Below are 21,499 nucleotides of genomic sequence, written 5' to 3'. Positions count from 1 at the left end.
TACATCCTTCCTACTTCTGAGAGCAGCAACGGGGCCGGATTTCGTCAGTGAGGTTTGGCAAAGTGCGAAATCCTGTAACCAATTCCATTTCCTGATAAATGAACGGTCCACAGGGGAAAGTCAGCCAGAGGCTTTGGGAACTGCCGAGTGCTCAGACATGACCGAGAGGCTCCTGGAAGGAGCCAGACTGTCTCTTTGCTTATCGCTGCCCAGCCGAGCGGCACCAGCGGAACGCGGCGCTGCCAGGCTCCATCCGGGGCTGCACGGAGGCACCAGGGGATGGTCCTTCATCAGCATCCCCCAAAAACCAAACCTTTAGGCTTTAGGAACTGGGCTGAGAACACGTGGCTGTGTGAAACAGGCGTCGGGATGGGGCTTGTGACGGTTCGTGTTGTTTGTGTGTTTCGGAGCCAAGCGCTAGGAGTGACTTGGTATTCTGGAGCTCAGAATCTTCCCCTCCACCCTTCCAACAGGAAAAAGCCAAATACAAAATGATAAATCATTCATTATTGGATAGATTTTGGCATTAGTGAGGCTTTGAAGGAGGGGTTTGCAGTTCGAGCTATAGGGTGTGTTGCATCAAGAGCTGAATGTTACTCAGGAGTTTCAAACTGCCCTTGGTCCTAAACTGTAAACGGATTTTTTGCTAAGTTATCCTCATAAATATGACTGACAGCCTCACTGAATGTTAATGGCAAATATCAGCTCTAATTGCAAAATGAAAAATGTGCCTCAACCCAAGCTCAGCCCTGAGTTTCTGAGCTATTTAAATAACAACTTTTTAGACAGAGTTAACCTGGATGTTTGTTCGCTTTTGTGTTATTACAAATCAATCCACAACTCCCAAAACTCTTACAAGAAATTTAAGTAGCTTGATACAAACAGATTTGAACTTTCAAAAGTCTAAAATTTGAGCTTGTAAAAAAGAATAAAACACTGACAGTCTGATGACCCCTGAAGGGAAGTTAAAATGAGAAAAAAAAAGTTCAAATAATAACTTCAGGCCCTTCATTACCAAAATCCTGGGTAACTTTTCAAGTGGCTTGCAGGCTTATAATAGGAACAACGTCTGCAACTGATTAGCTCCCCCAGCACAACCAGATGTCTCAGGGACAGGGAGAAAGTACTGTGGGTTTGGAGTTTCCTGGGATGCAGAACATCCTATCACTGAAAACAAATCATCTAAAATGGAAGGTGAGGATGCTAAAGAAATATTGTGCTTGTCCTCCAAGTGTCTGAATCCAGCATTTTGTAGCTCCTTGGAAAGCCTAGGATGAATTTTTTCTTGCTCCCAAAGAAACTGCTACCCACTTGACTCAGTGTGCCCCTTATCACACCCCCACTACTCACTGCTCTGCTGAGATCTTTTGTGATTTCTGCTCAAGGCTGTGAAAAAGATAATAATATAAAAAAATGACAGTTCTCTATATTCTCTGTCCAGACAGGTTTGCAAACAAGGTACCTGGCATTATGGGAACATCAAAGCAGGACTTCAGACATTGCACCCACACTTAGACCAAACAAACTCCACATTCCTGCTGCTCCATGACTCTACTCATATTAATTAATGCACCTCTAGCCCTCAGATGAGAAAAGCAATGGGAATACCTGAAAGAGGTACAAAAGAGATCTGTTCTTCTTTGGAGCATTTTGACATTCCCAATTCTGATGCCTTTAAAGGACCCTCAATCCTTTTTTGGCTACTGCTCTGCTTCTGTCAAATACTGAGATGACTTGACACATAACATTGCAGAAAGGAACAAGAAACACTACAGCAGGAAATTAAGTAGTCTTCTTTCTCTCTTTCAGGATGTGGCATTAAACTGGAGGATAAAACAGCAGGGTAGGGAGTGCCATGGACTGGTTGGCATAAGCAAAATCCAGCTTTGCAACATCAGCATTTACATCATAGAATGACAGAACAGTTTGAGTGGGAAAGAACTTTCAAGTTCACCTTGTGCCAACTCCCCTGCCATGGACAGGGACACCTTCCACTGTCCCAGGTCCCATCCAACCTGCCTTGGACACTTCCAGGGATCCACTGGGCAGCCACAGCTTCTCTGCCCAACCTGTGCCAGGGCAGGGCAGGAATGGCTTCCCAATATCTAATTTAAACCTACAACAAGCAGTCAAAACAAGATGAAAGAATCATCTGTGTCTTATTTCAATTATAACCTGTAAGATAAATCACTCATTAAAGAGGACGGTACAATGTAAACTATCCAACAAGAGAGTTCACAGGAGCTGAGTGGGTTTGGTGTGGGTAACCAAGACTCACTCCTGGCTCCTCCAAACCAACCCTTCCTCAGTTAACAGGGCTCTGTCTCCACGTTAGAACAGCTGGTCAAAGCTCAGGAGATCAGACTCAGTTTTGGTGCTCTGTTCACACACACAGCACAGGAATAAACACCAGGATCTCACACCATGAGATCCCAACCAGGCTGCTGACCACCACATCAGTTCAGTTTTCTGAGCTACTATGCAATCAATGAGATGCCTGCAAAGCAGCTGCCAGGGAAATAAGGGAGGAAAATAAGGCAGGGAGAAGTGCAGTCCCTCTTTCCTCCTAATTAATACCAGTCACTGTGAGACAGATTCTGCCCACCAAGGGACATGCAAAGTCTTGGGACCTGACCTGCCTGGTGTCCTGGTCACATCATGCCTGGTAGCATTTCATAAGCATGGAGATGTGGCTTGACAACCTTAGGAATGTTGGAGCCAGAGCAAAACTCTCCAGTGAAAGCAGGATTTTCCTCATGGAAATGAATGGTTAGGAAGAAAACAAGGCTGAAGTTCTCCATTTACTCTTAATTTGTGAAGAAAAGCTTCATACAGTGCTCTAAGTTGAAGGCATGATTACTATTTTCTGTTCAAAGGGATTTTTGGCTGCTTTACAGTAAGAAACTGATATTACATGAGAAACAGTTTAAAGATCAGAGATTCAAGAGTTTGCTAATGCATATTTTCCTATGTTGATGCTGCAATGATGTTTATATTACCCTTCAATAGGGAGGTGTCAGAAAAGCATTAATATGTTTTTAACTGTGTGCCAGGCAGACAAGCAAAATAAAATAGCTGTTTTTTTCCCTCTTGTTCTAGTCAACAATGCCAAAAGTTACTGTTTATTTTTCCCCACCCCCATGGAAGAATTTATAACCACCGAAGTAAATTCAAGTTAAAAAGCTGCTTTTAATCCCCAAATTGACTGACAGCTGCTGTGTAAAAGCAAACCTTATTTGTTTGGGTTCTCAGGAACATCCACATTTTAAAAATTTAGCTTCTTGGATTCATTTGAGGGGTGGGGATTTTTTTTTTTGGTCCCTTTTCCCCATAATGCTGGGAAAAAAAATTAAAATCTGTGATACCATATAATTTTCACATTTGTAAGGCAACTGGGGAAAGGTGCAGAGCACATTCCCTTTTCCAACAGCCTTGAGAGTAACATGTAAATACGGTGTGGGTTACAGCATGAGGGAACTCTCTTTGGGAGTGCCAGAGAGAGGTTGTGAATGCCACAGTGCACACCACTGCTGTTGGACCTGGCAGCACTCACACAGATAAAATACTCAGCTGTAACTCAGACCTTGTGTGCAAAAGGACTCATCTTACACCACACCAAAGAAACCCAAATCTTGACCTGCATGTCCGTCAAAATCAATGCAAACATGGGAATAGGTAAATGAATGAAGAGTTCTGGTTGGGGATTTTTTTTCACATAGAAGTATTAAAGCAAACTTTGAAAAATAAATAAATAAGCTTTATAAGTGACTCTGCAATGCTACCAGCCTATGCCAATATCTCAAACATCTTGAGTCCAGCAATATGAAGCCCCATGGATTGTAAATTTCAAGGCAAACTCCTTTTCAAAGGACTGCAGTATAATTTATTTCCCCCCCACCAAAGCCTCTAAGTTAACTGATTTCTTCCATCTTACCTGAAGGATGCTTCTGAAAATGAAGTGTTGTTAGTATTCAATCCAACTCATCAGCTGTATTTGCATTACACGTAGCTAACAAGGCTCTCTAAAGACTGCAGAAATCCACTTTTAACCAATGAACAACAGGATTCACCACATTTAAAAGACTTTTGCACACATAAGTGTTCAAAAGCCTTGTAGATGTGGCACCTGGGGACATGGGTTAGTGGTGGCCTTTGCAGTGCTGGGGAACAGCTGGGCCTGATTATTTTAAAGGGCTTTTCCAACCTAAACAATTCTGTGATTCTGTGGCTTTGAATTCACAGATGTTAAAGAGAATTTACTTTGGCCCTTGGCTTTTTCAGTGTTAAAAGAAAGCTATCAGGTATATAAGTAAATTTTATTGTTGCCATGCTACATATTTTAACTAGCTACTCAAGTCTACTTCCTACCAAAGACACATTTCTGTGGATTATCATATTAATGTTTAAAAGCGAGGGTGGTATTTATTTCTCAATTAAAACCCTGAAGCTTTCATTGGGATAATGCAGTTATTTTTCTTTCTGTAAGTTTTTAAAATGCATAGTCAAGATTTCCCATACAATGCATTATGTCAGCAAGTATCTAACTCCAAGCACTATAATAATCACAGTTTTTCCATAATATTTTGCACGTACTTTAGATCTTGCCTACACACAAGTTTGCACCATTTAATTAAATAGATTTAATGATACAAACTCTTGCTTGGACATACTTATTATAAAGTGGTGTCATTCAGTTTAGTTTCAACTCATTCTCAACAAGTTAAGTAGCCAGACTTACATTAACAGAAAAGCACCTGCATGAGGGTTTGCCCTGGCTCAGACAGACAGACAGGTTTATAATCCCACTGCAAGATCAGCCAGAGTCAGCTGAGTGCAGACTTGTCTTTGACTGCTCACAGTTTCACGATGATAACTTGCTTTCTGACCACAAAGTTCATCAAAACTTTCAAGATCCTTCTTTCTTTTTTTTTTTTTCCCCTGGAATTTTGATTACCCAAAATAATATTTCTCAAGGGACAGGGAGTATATTCTCTGCTCGAGGTCTCTGAGAACCTGACCTCTAAAACAAATGCCTTCAAAAGGATCATGAGTTATTGTCCATCACTTACAGGTCAGCTCACGGAAGCAGGGAAGTCTGACATCTTAATTGAGGGTATAAATTGTCAGAAGGAAACATACAATCCATAAATATTATTATTCTTAGCATATGGTTGGTGTTTTGGAAAGGCCCAAAAAGCACTTTGTTTAAAAGTTTCTTACACTTTTCTCACTAATCTGATCTTCTTCAGGTTAAGGGTTAACAGCAGCTGAGGGTCAGCAAGAGGAAGTCTGTGTTATAGGCGCCTGCCTAGCGTCAGACCTAAGGATGTATTAGACACAATCAGCTTCCACTATAATAAGATCTTTGACCTTTCAGCCAGAAAAAAAAAAGAAGATAAATATCAGGAAGAACTGTATGAATTTATTTTTAAGGTAGTTTTCTATCTCTCTTGCTCAGTGCTGTGCCCTTGAGCTCTGCAAATGAGTTGCTGCTCTCTGTAACTCCTCTGTCTCTACCTCTTTATGGTGTCACACAGAGTTAATTTTTGCACCATTCCACTTAAACCCACAGCAGCAAGAATCATAGAATGGATTGGGTTGGAAAAGACCTCCGAGATCATCAAGTCCAACCCTTGGTCCAACTCCAGTCCCTTTACCAGATCATGGCACTCAGTGCCACGGCCAAGCTCAGCTGAAAAACCTCCAGGGATGGGGAATCCACCCCCTCTCTGGGCAGCCCATTCCAATCCCTGAGCACTCTCTCTGCAAAGAATTTCTTTCTGATCTCCAACTTCAATTTCCCCTGGCAGAGCTTGAGCCCATCGTGCCCCCTTGTCCTATTGCTGAGTGCCTGGGAGAAGAGACCAATCCCCACCTGGCTAGAACTTCCCTTCAAGGACCTGTTACAGCAGTAAAACAAATACAAGAAAGCTGTGTATAGTTTGTAGAGCAATTGCAGATCTGTCCCAAGCTTAACTTAGATCATCAAAGACCATTGGTCTGGATTCTGAGTCCAGCATCTTGCCATGGCAAAATAACAACCACTCAGGACTAAGAATGGCAGGACTCCAGGAAAAAACCCAAACATCACCAGGAGCAAACCTAATAGCAGGTGGGACAATGGGTGGTCTCTTGGGATCAAGAGGGTTTCATATAAATGAAACTTCAAACATTTGCTTTGCAGTCTGAGATGCTGTGTGAGTGCTGCCCATATCCTGTCCCTCTTCACAGTGTGATGGCACAACTGACTGTTGAACAGACGTTGTTTCTCTTTCCTGGGAAGGAGAATCTGCAGAAGCAGTAAAACCATTCCAGAGACTGCTCAGTACCCAAACCAAGAAATTATTTAGGCTCCTTCAGTATTGGGGTCTTCATAAACACTTTCTTTTATGGCTACTCCACCTTCCAGGCTTCCATGAGCACTGGTCTGATGAGGAGCAGCTGAGGGAGCTGGGGGGGCCTCAGCCTGGAGAAAAGGAGGCTCAGGGGGGGACCTTCTCACTCTGCAACTCCGTGACAGGAGGGGGAAGCTGGGGGAGGTTGGGCTCTGCTCCAGGGAACAAGGACAGGAGGAGAGGGAACAGCCTCAAGCTGTACATGGGGAAGCTTAAATTTGATATTGGGAAAAATTTCTTCATGGAAAAGGTTGTCCATCCCTGGCACAGCTGCCCAGGACAGTGGTGGAGGCCCCATCCCTGGAGGGGTTTAAAAGCATTGTGGATGTGGCACTTGGGGACATGGGTTATGGTGGCCATGGCAGAGCTGGGGGAATGATTAGACTCCATGGTCTTAGAGGGCTTTTCCAACCTAAACAATATTCCATGGAAGTACCCTATGGCTGACATCCCCTGTTGCATTCACTGACATCTCAATCAACAAACGCATTATTTTCACATTTTTTGCACCCTGCTCCCCCAGGGTGATGTGCTGGGGACACAAAGCTGGTCTGGTCCAACTCCCAGGAACTATTTGCTATAACTTTGATGACAATTTACTCTTGCCCTGTGCTCTGATGCCTTGATGATTAGGAGCTTTCTCCAATGAAAGAGATGGGAGCTGATGGAGTTGCAAGTACATCGTTAATAGAAGGGGAAACCTATGAGACATGCTTTTAACACCTAAAGTGAAACTTGCTCTGTCAAGAGACTGAAGGCTTTTACCTCTGCTCCTTTTACATATTCTGTGAAATTTTAATGCCCATCAAACTCAAATGCACTTTAATAAATATTGAATTTTGTACCATACCAAAAAGGTGCAAGCTGATGGCATAGTGGCACTTCTGCATAGCACATGAAGAACATCTGACAGAGTGCACACTGATGACAAAATACTCATGGACATGGGGGGAAAAGGAATAGAAATAAAAAACAAACAAAGAAAACACTCATGAAAATAAGATCTCTACCTTAAGTGGCTTAGCTAATGGGAACTTTTCTTTTATAAAGCTTTAAACGTGGCCTCCCAAGTGTGATCATTCCATGAACCCAAATGTCAGCTTCCAGTCACTTGCTGGCATTTGAAACAAGTTTTCCCACTTATTGCAAAAGAGTGATTATCTGCTGGCTAACTCCCCTTGCAACCCTGAGATAACTTGCAGGCTCCAGACATGGTCCCACTTCTCTCACGCTCCTAATCCTGAAAGTACAGATAGTTCACCAAAGGGAAGAAAGGCAGCCTGAGAATTTAAAAAAAAAAAAAGGAACGAATGAGGCCAATTTTCACCTATCACTATGATCTCTAAATTGCCTTTAATAAGCTTCTGCAATATAGCAGGGAGCCTGGATTGTGGGCTGCTCGTCTGCAAAGGAGACAGCTCTATCTCCACACCGTGGCTTCTGCCTCCATCGCGGGCATATTAACTTCATTTATCTCCTCCCACAGACTGAGGGAGAAATAACCAGCTCTTGATTTCAGCACCTGCCCTTTATCTCTCTGTTTGTGCAGAAGTCTTCTAAAAGGCTAATTACTCAGCTTGGACTTTCCCTGCCTTCCACAGTGCATGGCTAAAAGCATACACTTAAAATAATGTTAATTACATTGGTTTGCCTCCAGTCAGACTGCTCCAGGACTGGAAGGAGAATCTGAGTTAGATCTCCCATTTCCCAACAATTATTTGCTAAGAAAACTCAAGATATTTTTCTCAACACAGACACACAAATATATATATATATATAAATATATGTATTTAACCATGACCTAGTCCTGTGCTCACTTTGCATCCCATGTTGCTTCCCACAGTGAAAGGGAGCACGAGCACCAGGGTGTGCTACGAAACTGATAAGCTCCATTATGCAGATCAGGATTGTGGCTCTAAGTGCTGTTATTTTTAGTTGAAGTTGATTCACGTTTGAACTATGGGCTAAGCAACAGGCTCAGGACCTGAGTACACGTAACGCCTCTTGAATGCTCACTTCCTCGACAAAGGCCAAGATAAGCAACTTGGAAACATTCACTTGAAAACATCCGTGCATACATTAGGTACTTTACATAAGAAAAAGACTCATTGTCTGAGCTGCAGGGAAGCCAGTGAGTAAAAGCTCTGCTTCAGCCCTCATTTTTCCAAGTCATATCCATGCTTCAAATGCCTCCCCCGGAGTGCTTCAGCTGAAGATGGTTATTTCTAGGAGGTAGGAATAATATCTCTGCAGGGTCCCTTGTACTTTAGAGCACTTCAGTATGCTGCGGCAAAAGGCAAGGATGGCTTGAAAATTAATTAGCAATTAACTGCAAAGCCGATCTATAAATTCTCAGGATTGAACTCCACAGCTTTACACGTTGTAATTACATGTAGGTTGTGTCAACACAGATGCGGACAAATTCATAATTCCTCCAGACGTTGTCCCAGCTGGGCACAGGTTGACCCCCATCCTATTTGCACCTGGGAGCAGTTCTGAGTCAATCATGACCAGACACTGATGTGCTGCAGCACACCCAGGGGAGGGAACGGAGCTGGGAAGGGGCGGTAACAGCAGGGATGCTGATGGAGCCGGGAGAGCTCAGCCTGGAGAAAAGGAGGCTCACGGGGGGACCTTCTCACTCTCTGCAACTCCCTGAAAGGTGCCATCAAAGCGAGTGTGGGTAGGGCTGCTCCCACCCATTCAGACTTGCCCAGAGAGCGTCATTAAAGACATGTGGATTAAAGCTTTCTCCTTTATTTAGCTGCTGAAAATTCCTCAGAGTTGCCAGAGTTATTGTGAAACTATATCATCAGTCTGATCTTAATATGAGTTCGTCGAGCTTCAGAATAGCTTCCCCTGCAAACCTCAGAGACTGAAGTGGAAAGGCCTGAGTAACTGTGAGACTCCTGTGAGAGAGGTACAAGGACAGAGGGCACCAACACTCACAAGGTCATTTCTACAGGAGGGAAACACATGCTGCTCATCATCAGTGCTGTGTAAAGGAAGGATGCTATTTGCATGTGCAAATTAATCTATGACTATATATATATATATTTTTCAAGGTCAATGTCATCAACTTTTCTTCATGGAGGAGTAACCTGTTCTGGCCAAACTGCTGCTCAGCAAAAGTATTTAAAAAAACCCCAAAACACAAACCCCATTAAGTGTAAGTGGGCAGTGTAGAAGAATTATGTGCCAGGTTGTCTGTGCTCACTTGGTAACTCCGTCCCCAAACTCAAGTGCTCCAAAGGAAAGGAAGTTCTCCAAGCCACACTGAGCATCCTTAAAACTGGAAGTACTCAAGTACTTGGTGAGGACTTGCAGAGCCTGGCACATGTCAAAAACTGTTTGTTTGTTTCTTCAAGAGGCAATATAAACACCTAATTTTGAATACTGTATATCACTAATACAAAAAATTTAAACTTGACGCTCCAGGAACAGCATTTCTGTAAATTGTGACCTGACATGTGAGCTGATGTCACACATAAGTAACTGATAAAACCTTCATTTTCTTTTTTGTTAGCAGCAAATTTATTTAGAGCTGGCTCTACAGAAGGAATCATTGCAGCCTCAACATAAGGGCTTTTAATTATCTGCACAACAGTGTAAGTTGCCATAGAAAAAACCAAAGTTCCAGTGTTATTCTGTATTCACAGCATGGCAAGGACACAACCTGAAGGGCTGGGTTTGGATCCAACAACTCCTCTGGTGTTACTTGGGCTATTCCTGTACTGCAGTTCTTGGACTACAGACCAATCTCTCCCAAAGTAATTCAGTCTGAGTGACTAAATACGTGCCATCTCAGGGACACAGGGAACTGCAGGAAAGACATTAGTATATGCAGCCAGCTAGACAATTCCCAATGGGTGTTTTAAAATTGCCAGGGTATAAATAAATTACCAGCCGTCGCCAACGGCCGTGTGGACTCAGCGAGCCTTATCAGATGATATTTTCCTAAAGTTACCACAAAGAAATGAGTCTTGAAAAGACACTCTCTTATCACAGCACAGGAACAAAAATAGTTCTGCAGAGAGCAGACAGTATTTAAAACATACCTGGCATAACAGAGAAGCAAAATTCATTGTGTTTAAAAAACACACGTAACTCCCATTTACTTACTTACCTACTTTCACAGATATCCTTATTGCAGCATTTAAACATCACATAGCCATTAATGGATTTTAGCCTCACAAAAGCTGTCAAGTTGGTAAATCCCTCAAGAGATCTGAGAGATTCTCAGAGGAGAACGGAGGGGACTGCTCAGGATTATACAGAAAGCTCATCATGACATTGACCAGATTTACAGGTCCTGAACTGATTTTTTTCACTATGTTGGGTAATTCTTAACTAAAGCCCTAGAAATTTATCTTTACAGTGTTTGATATAGACCCTAAAGGAGATGTAGAACACCAGAGAAAGAGGAACAAATTAATTAAAAAAACCCAATGATGAAAATTTGGTTACAGCATAACTAATCAACAGATGGAGAGGTGAGGCTGCTTTTTCAAGATACAATGAAGAAAACTTTACCTTCAGCAAATTTTAAGTCCTCCACATGCTTCAGTTTAATAACCAATCACAAAAACTCACCCAAACATTTAGAAGAAATTAGAAATTTAAATTAAAACATACACATATGGCAATCAACAGCCTAATCACTTATCAGTCACTAGTGATGGAGAAGTGATGCTTTGACGTTACAGGTATAAAGGATATATATGAGTAATTGATTGGAACAGTGTACTTTAATTGATGAGGTCTTGAGCACTTACTCTTAGCCTGTCTTTGGGCAAAGCAACAGCTCCCTGCTTGATGATTTCCAGAACCCGCTCCACTGACAGCTCAGCTCCAGCTTGCTCCAGTCGGGAGCTGAAAAAGCTGATCACCTGGAATGAAACATCAGAGCACATAAATAAATAGAAAATAAGAGATATTTGTATCCATTTACACACAAAACTGTCATCTTCTTTCTCAGCATTGCTGTGTCTGTACTTCTTACTTGTTATTGCTTGTGTCATGGCCAGGGAGACTTTGTTAATGTCAAGTTAGCACAATCTTCAGAATCCTCCTGCAGTCACTTTTAACAGACAGATGATTTTACAATTTAACACACAGAGCTGAATTAATAAATTTACATTTTCAAGTTCTGTGCACTGTATTTCTGTCAGTTCTGCACATCAGGATTTTTGATGTCTTCCAGTCTTGTTATAATTTGAGCTAGGAATTTACTTTGTCAAGCATTAAAGTAAAATCATTATAGTTTCAATGGCTCCTGGGCAAAAGGCTTTATGACAACTATTAAATATCTCAGTATGAGAGTCTACAGGATTTCCTGGGGGTTTTGTAGCACTCAAAGCCACAGCAAGTGGATGGGGAGAAAAAAGTCCACAAAGTTCCCCTTCTCTCCACATTAATGACCCAAAGTGCTCCATGTACCTTCCCCATCACAGATCCCAGACTCAGAGACCTGCACATTCCCTCTCAATGCTCTCATCCTCCAGTCACCTCCATGGTGAGGCCAAGCTGATTTTCCCCCGGTTTCCCTCCCCACCCCCTTTTCTGTGACCCAGCTGGTCCTTGTTAGATGGAACTCAGGTCAGGCTCCAACTTTTATTCCTCTCCAAGCTCAGTAGGTCACACCAGAGGCAGACATCCCACCAGCAGTGCTCCATGTGGGACATCACAAAACCCCCATTTCTATCACTCCTTTCATCCACTTTGCAAACCCCATCCCTTACCCCAAAGGAACTCTGCAGTCACACTGGGGATCCAGAACTCAAAACACCACCAAAAGGGTCCAGGGAAAAATTTCAACACCTACTTAGAGTCCTTTGGAAGTACCACAAGAGGCACTTGGTAGAGCCTGTCTACACCTGAGCACCTGGGTGTACCCCTGGGCTGGAGGCAAGCACAACTTTCACTCACTGCAATGCTGCTGCTGACTCTCCCAAATCCTGTCGGCTTCAGACACACTCTCCTTGGAGAAATACTGATGTCCACTTGTAACTGAATCACAGCCTCAGCCCACCAAGTAATCTTTGTTAATTCTCCCAAGAAAAAGAGGGGAAAAGTGTATTATACAACAAAATCTCTGCTGAGCTCTCTTTGTTCTGCAGTGAGACACAGCTGGAGCCAGAAACCATTACCCTAATTATGCCTCCCAGCTCAGCTGCTGTTCATAAAACAAAGACAGCTGATGGCTCGATTACTGTGAGATTCAAATTTGTTGTTCCTTTTTGTGACCCCCCTCCCCCAAGCCCAGCCCTTGTTTTGAGCTGGGAGACTTGCTGGGATCTCCAGAAACTTGCACAAGTGAGATAGTGGCAGATTAAAGTTGGTGGAAGTTGCTTTTTTGGGGGGTTGTTATGAATTTTTGGTGGTGTTTTTTTCTGTTTTGTTTTAATCAACAGAAGTGTGGGCATCAGCCAAGAGAAAATTCAGGTTCAACCTTCTGTGCTGTCCCTACGATTATCTCCATACTCAAGCAGAAAGGGAGAATTTCACTGCCTCTGGCAGGCACTGCAGGTAAGGATTTTACATTCTCACAGATAAGGACCTGTCGGAGCACTGTGATCTCTGATCCTTGAAAAAAACCCCAAGAGCAGGAAGACATGCTGAGTTCATAAGCCAAGGAGCTGGAGGGAGGGACCAGAAATAACAGGAAAAACGGCAAGAAGGAGCTTGTGAAAAGAGCATGAGGACCTCGGAGTGAGGCTGTCATGGTTTGGCATAGAGTCTGGGACAAATTGCTGGTGGAGCATCCACAGCTCACAGAGGAACGAGCAAGTTGCCCACAAACTTCGAAAGAAAAAAACATCTTCCTGCATTTCAACACTGCTCTATTGTCAGTAATCACTGGTGAAACCCATCCTTGCCCAGGGCAGGCTCCTGCAGAGAATCCATCCCACTGGCGCTGCCTTGTCAGCTCAAGTTCTGCTAAACCACAACAAAAGCAAAATTTACTATTTAGCTTTTAATCAAAAGGACAAAATACTATCATAATGCAAACGTGTAAAAAGTTTGAATGAAGATCACAGATATTACCTGAATTCTGATGTTTCCTATTTTGGAAAGTCAAACCCTTCAATCTTAACATGTTTTTAAAAGAGTTATGTTCTTGTGGTAGAGGTACTAATCTTGTCTGGGTTATATTTCACAAAGAACAAAAGCAAGACAGGCTTTCAGCATTTTCAGGCTATGTCAGCATTTCACAGAGCTCTGAATGGCTATTTTTGATATGCAGTTGATGACTTAAATTAAAAATACCGACTTTCATAATAATACTCACTTGTAGGTGTTATTTGCCTCACTACTTCAAACAATACAGAATTGCAGTAATTCTCTTTTGGACCCTGAGAGCACAATATCCCAATGAGAGAGTCAAGTACCCAATGAGTACACCAATGAAATAAGAAAAGAGAAATACAAAAATTAAAAAAACAGAAGAGTTATACAGAGAAGATCCTAAAAGAGGCATTTGCTTATTACCACTATATCAGGAATAAAACCAAAAAGCATCCAATATCACATCCCTAATGCCCAAGCTCCCTCTGTAGCAGAGGGTCTAACACTTTGCCTACTAATAGCTCAGTTGGTTAAAACTTGGTTGTAACAACACCAAGGTCACGGGTTCAATCCCCTGTGTGGGCCATTGACTTAAGAGTTGGACTCGATGATCCTTGTGGGTGCCTTCCAACTCAGAATAGTCTGTGATTCTGTGATTTGCTGAGCATGTAACTGAAATGTATGAGCCCCTCACCCTAGATCTTAGGGTAAATAAACAAGGCTGAGAGATCGTGTCTTTTTGATATTCTAAGAAATTAATTTTCTCATTAATTGCTTAGGTAACCTGGCTAAGAAAATAGCAACAGCAAAGACTGTTTAAGAAGAAGAGTAAGAAGAAACTCCACAGGTTGCCAAGAATTACTGGTATCCAAGCCCTGCTGAGTGCTGAAAGGCCTCTCCATGCAAGGAACATAACCTGTGCTGAAGAGCTCTTCCTTGTCTGCCTTCCACATTAACAGAGATTAAAAGGCATGTCTAATCCTGGATTAGACAACCCCTCATCAGGAATGTCTAATCCTGGCTGTGCAGGGCACCCAGACCTGTGGTGGGATGGGCACAAGGGACGTGGCTTGGTGACCACCAGCTATGGCATTTCCAGGCTTTGTATTAAAATACCATTAATATTTCAAACAAAAAAACTATTTTCTATGGTGACTTACAAAATTGGTTTTAATCATAGATTCATGGAATGGTTTGAGTTGGAAGGGACCCGAAGGACCTTACAGTTCCACCCCTTGCCATGGGCAGGGACACCTTCCACTATTCCAGGTTGCTCCAAGCCCCATCCAACCTAGCCTTGGACACTTCCAGGGATCCAGGGGCAGCCACAGCTTCTCTGCCCAACCTGTGCCAGGGCCTGCCCACCCTCCCAGCCAGGAATTCCTTCCTAGAGGTCAATTTTCCCTGAGAAACTCATCTTTAGCCCTTCTGTTTCCTAACAACAAACGTACAATGTATTTCTCGAGCAGATCAGACTGATTTCAATGTATTTTTCATTTAAAGGCAATATTTTACATTTTGGAGATTTTTTTTCTTAAAAAATATGAGGCAACAACTGCAGTGTCTATTATTTCACCCAACTATTGTGTTCAATCAGGCTGCAAGGCTCAAGTAAAGAAGTACTTCTCTTTACTACACATGCACCAAGCTGCAGAGGTACCAAGGGCAAGATGTTTTCTCCACCTGGGTTTTCAGTAGATGCTGAAGTGCCCTGGGGGCTGTGGCAGCCCAGTGACACTGCCTAACTTACACTACAGCTCCTCTCTCTCTCCTCCAGCTAAAAATAACAGCACAACACACTGCTGCCTCCTCTGCCTGAGCTGTAAAGGTCAGCTCTGCAAAAGAGAATAAAAAAATCACTGCACAAAATGAAAACATTTTGAACTTGATTTTGTCAATTTCTTTTTCTTTCCCTTTGGGAAGTGATTGAAAGAGAAGACACACGTTTTGACACTGGACTTTTTTATTTCCAACCATGCTCAACTGGGAGAGTGATATGGTGTACTGATGGCACACTGTGAGGAGAAGAAAAGAAGAAAAAAACCTCTTGTTTTAAAGTACCACAGGATTAGCACTTCAGCTAAGTACCTTCTGTAGGAAAACATAAATCACAGCTACTTTCAGTAGCCAACAGTCATACCTGAAGCAAAAGGGAGGCAAAGCCAAGCCTTGCTGATTTGAAAAGGGATGAAAAAGCTTCAAGTGGTTCAAAAGCAGGAGAAACACAAGAGGTTTATCAGTGAACTTGAAATACTGAAGTTTTTCAGATTCACCTGGAAATGAGGGGCATGTTCAAAGATCCATGAACTTTTCAAGATGCTCTGCTCTTCTGTCACCACTGTTAGCAAAGAAAGTGGGCAGGAGTGGGGAGAAGCAAAAACAGAAAAATAAAAAAAGTCCCCAAACCAAAAAAAAACCCCTCAGAATATTTAAGCAGGCTCTGGTCATCAGCAGGATCAAGGTTTTCCTATGGGTATTTTAAGGAAAACCATGAAAATTTAGTTCTCAAGTCCTGCAGGTCTTGCAACAGGAGTTGCTCTGCCAGAGTCAAACCAACTCAACTGATTTTAAAATCTAGAAGGGAAATCCATTTGGAGAACTACATTCCTAGTAGGAAATTGCACCAATGGAGTCCTTTGCATCACTAAGCCATTGCTCTTGACCTCCTGATTTCTAATCAGGCCATTTTGCAAACAAAACTGGAGCAGCTCCTGGTCAAGGCTGTTCAACCACACAGCGTCACTTGCCCATAGGACACAGGAGAGGAATGAAAGCCAAGGAGCTTTCACTGTGCCCGTGAACCAAACGCATCCTGAGGAATGATGAGCAGATTCCCCACCAAATTCCTGTCACATCTGAGGCTGCTGACCAAGATGCAGACCACCTCTGAAGCACATGCATATAGACAGTTTCCAGCTGAAATATTTCTGTACAAGGGCAGAAGAGGAACCATAACATGTCTCTTTGTTCACCATCCAGGAGAAGAATATCCCATTTAGCTAAACAAGATGCACAGTATCCTATTAAGATGGCTTTCTAAAATGAAAAGTAAATTAATAGGAAACAGAAGGTATTTTGATTTCAGTTTCTTCTGTATAGCATTAATGGTTCCCATATGTTCCCAATCAGCAGGCAATGGTGGTTTTTTAGATTATTTATAAAAACCCAGGGGCAAATAAGTAGATTTCAACAAAAAAGTGTTCTATACACTGATGACCCTTAAACACTTACCCATTTCTGCCTCAACAATGATGCCCACAGAGGTTATGTGTTGTCTCCAGAGTAAATGGAATGGCCTAAATCCTGATGTGCCATCCAGATTTACTGTGGCCAGATCTGTACCACATGTAGCCTTGGCAATCCTGCTCTGTCTGAGCTCTGGTGGGTCTGCAGGGCCATCCCCATATCCATCTGTGCCTACAGATCTATTCTGGTCTGTCCTCTGCCCCAGTGTCATCCTGCCAAATGTCTGCTATCTAGAGGTCTCCCACACTGAAGACCCTGGAAACCTACCACAGTGCTTCATTATTATTAACCTTGGAAAGTCTTTCCTTATGACCTGTAAACCCACAAATATGTGAAAAAGACTATTCCATTTCCCTTCACAGCAGCATTTTATTTGAAAAATATCACATCACTCTCGCCTTCCTTTGGCAAATCAGCACCTTCACAGGTCCTGTTTTCTACAACTGTTATTTCTCCCTGAAAGACAGACTCTGAGGGGCTGGAGCGTGTCCAGGGAAGGGAACGGAGCTGGGAAGGGGCTGGAGCAGCAGGAGTGGCTGAGGGAGCTGGGGGGGGCCCAGCCTGGAGAAAAGGAGGCTCAAGGGGGACCTTCTCACTCTGCAACTCCCTGACAGGAGGGGGGAGCTGGGGAGGGTTGGGCTCTGCTGCAGGGAACAAGGACAGGAGGAGATGGAATGGCCTCAGCTGCACCAGGGGAGAGTCAGGTTGGATACTGGGAAAATTTCTTCATGGGAAGGGTTGTCCAGCCCTGGCACAGCTGCCCAGGGCAGGGGTGGAGTCCCCATCCCTGGAGGGATTTAAAAGCCATGTGGATGTGGCATTTGGGGACATGGGTTTGTGGTGGCTGTGGCAGTGCTGGGGAATGGTTGGAGTGAATGATCTTGGAGGGTTTTTCCACCCTAAATGATTCTGTGATTCTAAATCCAGAGTAACCCAGCTAAGATGTTACCAGCATGAGTAGGCTTAGAGGACACCTCTGGACTGTTCTCCATTTCTACACCTACACAGAACTGCAGCAGATGCATCTTTATAATGCCACCATCAACTACGCATTACTACCTCCTCAGTGCATTTTCCAACTAATTCTCCATCAAATTTTTAGCCTTTTCACCTCTTCCACGCTCCCTTGTGATTGATGAGAACATTATGTGCAACAGAGTAAAAACAGTAAGCATTAAAGTCAATATATGTCATATCTATTTTATGCATTTTTGACAAGCCAAGCTGGCAACTGTTCTGGTGTCCAAAACTCATTACAGAGCTCACATATCCTGTATTTTGGTCATATTTCTTCAATATGGAACATTACCACGCTTTCTGTTAGTATTTCTGCATGAAATACAAATCTGGACCACAGTTTAGGACCCATTGGTGGGTGGAATTTGCTGGAGCAGAGGGATGTCAAACTGACCCAGAGCATAACAGGCAGCTTTTGCTCATGTGGACCTCTAGTGCCATCTGATGATGGGGATCACAGAATCCCAGAATGGTTTGGATTGGAAGTGACCTCAAAGCTCATCTCATTCCACCCCCTGCCACGGGCAGGGACACCTTCCACTATCCCAGGTTGCTCCAAGATCAACCCAACCTGGCCTTGGACACTTCCAGGGATCCAAGGGCAGCCACAGCTTCTCTGCCTAACTTGTGCCAGGGCCTCCCCACCCTCACAGCCAGCAATTCCATCCCAATATCCCATCCCAATATCCCATCTGGCATTGGGAAGCCATTCTCCTTATCCTGTCACTCCATGTCAAAAATTACACTCATAGTTCCACTTTAACTTGGGTGCAGATAATCCAAACCTACTTTGCTGACCAGAGTAAGTACCAAGAGTGGGAACAGCCCCTGCAGACATTCTTGAGGGCCTTTAGGAAGGTCATTTCTCTCCTCTTCCATTACTAAAAGCTGCAGCACTTTCTATTTCCACCTTCAATTTACACAACTTGGGTCACAAAATTCCACGTGATCACAACTCCATGGATCACAACAGCCTGAAATGTAACACAGCTCCCCAGTACATGGGAAGTTGGTGGATCCATCCTCTTCTGTATAACTAGACCTGGCCACATGAAAAGCCTGCCCAGCTCACTGCTCTGTCTGAAGGCAGGCTGGGGTGGATGCTTAAATAAGAATAAGAGAGCTGGAGAAGAATGGGGAGATCCTCCCCACAAATACATCCCCCCAGTTTCCAGCAACACACAGTTTAGAGATTTACTGAGCCAAATCTTTAGAAATTTTTTTTTCTGACTTCTTTTAAAGCACATCTACATTTCAGACATCCACAATGTCCCGCAGAGCCATGAGGATGGAGCTCCCAGCTCCACCCCTGCAGAGATGCCTGATGGGTTCTGGGAGACAGAAACTCATTTTGGTTCTTCTCAGATCCTGCCCACACAGTCACAGACGAACTCCCTGCAATGTGCACAGTAAGACCAACATGATCTGCCACTTTTTCAAGGTTTAGCAAGACCAGTTAGAACATTTTGGCTGTAGGACACAAGACAAAGATTGGATCTGTACAGGATGGCAGTGCTGCCAATACTGTGCATGAAGTGCAGGACGTGACAGGGTAGATGAGGAGTCAGCTGAATCTCATTTTTTATTCAGATCTACAAGCCTGACAAGCTCTCACCACTTGCCAGCTGGTGACAGGTACATTTAAAAAAATAATTTAAAAAAATCTTTTTTTGACATCCTCACTTCTCTTAACAAAAGAGCTATTTTAAAATTCAACATGCTGCCTTGGAAAGCCTTAAATAGTTGCTCAATGTAACTGGCATTATGCTGTAAGCCAGTATTAAATAGTTTTGGGGAGGAATTGTTTAAATTGTTGAGGAAAACCTACATTTAAGTGTTACAAAGGAAAAGACATGCTGCTGTCTGTGGGAGGCAGCAGGATCTGGACACACCAGTTATCCTGAATTTGGAAGAGTAACTGAAGAAGGTCCCTATCTCCATTAGGAATGAAGATTGCTGTTATCTCCACTGCACCATATCCTCTTTACACAACTTGAAAGCATCTTGTCCTGATCATCCAGGCAGTATCACACTGGCTGCAGACTGCAGCTGCTGGAAGTCTGGAGAGTTCTGAGCTTCAAGTCCTCCCCTCTCCAAGCTCTTGCATGACCAGAAAATATGAAGTGAGAACAGAAGAGGAAGCAATAGGTACAGAGCAGGACTTCAGTCTGACTTCTGAAATTACTGTCCTTTATGGACCATCAGGTATCTGTCAATCTCCTGCAATTAAAAGCCAATCAAAGCAGTAACTCCGCAGATTTTTAGCCACACTAAATGTGTTGTTATTCACTGCAGGAAGAGATTTAGAGCCCTGCTCAGCCCTCCCTTCCAGTACTTTGCATCCAGTGGTCACAGTGCATTGCTCAGCTCTGTAAATGCTGACTAGAAGACAGAGAAACACTTTTTATGCCTCAAATTTTTTTAGTAGGAATCATTTCTCAAGTTCTCAATACAAGCATTAAAACTACTATCAGATGCAGCAATAATTAACAACTATTTCCCAATGTCATAGTCCATGGAGTGTCACACTGGTCACAGATTCTCATCCACAGCTATTTTGTTTTCTTCCAAAATATTTCCTCACCCAAGGGGAAGATTGATGTTTGTAGGTGGAAACAACACACAGCCCAGAGAATATGGTAGCTGAAGCCTGTTCCTTAGGTATTTAAAAATAATTCCCTGTGATCATTAATAGGCTGGTGATGGGAGTAAGAGAAGAGAAGATTGTATGATGATGAAATTCTGCTTTTGCTCCCCTGAAAGACAGGTTTCTATCAAGGGCCAGACAGGAGAAGCTGAAGTTGTCCTCCCTTTGGGAGATGAAAGATGTGTCACAGCTTGGGAATTCCTTACCAGAGGCATCTCAAAATCCCCCTGGCTTTGCTGAGTTAAGGATGTGGGAAAGAGTTCTTAAACAAAATAGGGGGCTGGAACTAGATCACAGAATCATAGAATAGAGTCAATTGGGTTGGAAAAGACCTTCGAGATCATCAAGTCCAACCCTTGGTCCAACTCCAGTCCCTTTACCAGATCATGGCACTCAGTGCCACGGCCAAGCTCAGCTGAAAAACCTCCAGGGATGGGGAATCCACCCCCTCTCTGGGCAGCCCATTCCAATGCCTGAGCACTCTCTCTGCAAAGAATTTTTTTCTGCTCTCCAATTTCCCCTGGCAGAGCTTGAGCCCATCGTGCCCCCTTGTCCTACTGCTGAGTGCCTGGGGCCCCATAGACTCCCACAGACCCCCACAGCCCCCCATAGATGCTCACACACCCCCTACAGAATCCCACAGACCCCCATAGCCCCCCATAGATGCTCACACACCCCCTATAGAATCCCACAGACCCCCCACACACCTCACAGACCCTCACACACCCCTATAGAATCATAGAATAGAATCATAGAATGGATTGGGCTGGAAAAGCCCTCTGAGATCATCAAGTCCAACCCTTGGGCCAACTCCAGTCCCTTTACCAGATCATGGCACTCAGTGCCACGGCCAAGCTCAGCTGAAAAACCTCCAGGGATGAGGAATCCACCCCCTCTCTGGGCAGCCCATTCCAATGCCTGAGCACTCTCTCTGCAAAGAATTTTTTTCTGCTCTCCAACTTCAATTTCCCCTGGCAGAGCTTGAGCCCATCGTGCCCCCTTGTCCTATTGCTGAGTGCCTGGGAGAAGAGACCAACCCCCACCTGGCCAGAACTTCCCTTCAGGGAGTTCTAGACAGTGATGAGGTCACCTCATCTTTAAGGTCTCTTCCAACCCAAATCATTCT

The 21,499-nt window shown here is 43.5% G+C and overlaps 1 protein-coding gene across 2 annotated transcripts in view; it reads right to left on the bottom strand.

Annotated features, from left to right (window-relative positions):
* Positions 1-21,499, bottom strand: part of DYM (dymeclin) — a 236,759-nt gene that overhangs the window by 25,403 nt on the left and 189,857 nt on the right. For both annotated transcript variants that reach the window (XM_071580989.1, XM_071580988.1), the window contains one exon: positions 11,171-11,284. In XM_071580989.1, the coding sequence (XP_071437090.1) occupies positions 11,171-11,284 (114 nt within the window). The remainder of the gene's footprint in view (positions 1-11,170; positions 11,285-21,499) is intronic.

Source organism: Pithys albifrons, chromosome Z, assembly GCF_047495875.1.
Source record: "Pithys albifrons albifrons isolate INPA30051 chromosome Z, PitAlb_v1, whole genome shotgun sequence".
Taxonomy (NCBI): domain Eukaryota; kingdom Metazoa; phylum Chordata; class Aves; order Passeriformes; family Thamnophilidae; genus Pithys; species Pithys albifrons.
The sequence above is the reverse complement of the archived record's forward strand: the minus strand, read 5'-3'. Positions and strand labels throughout refer to the sequence as shown.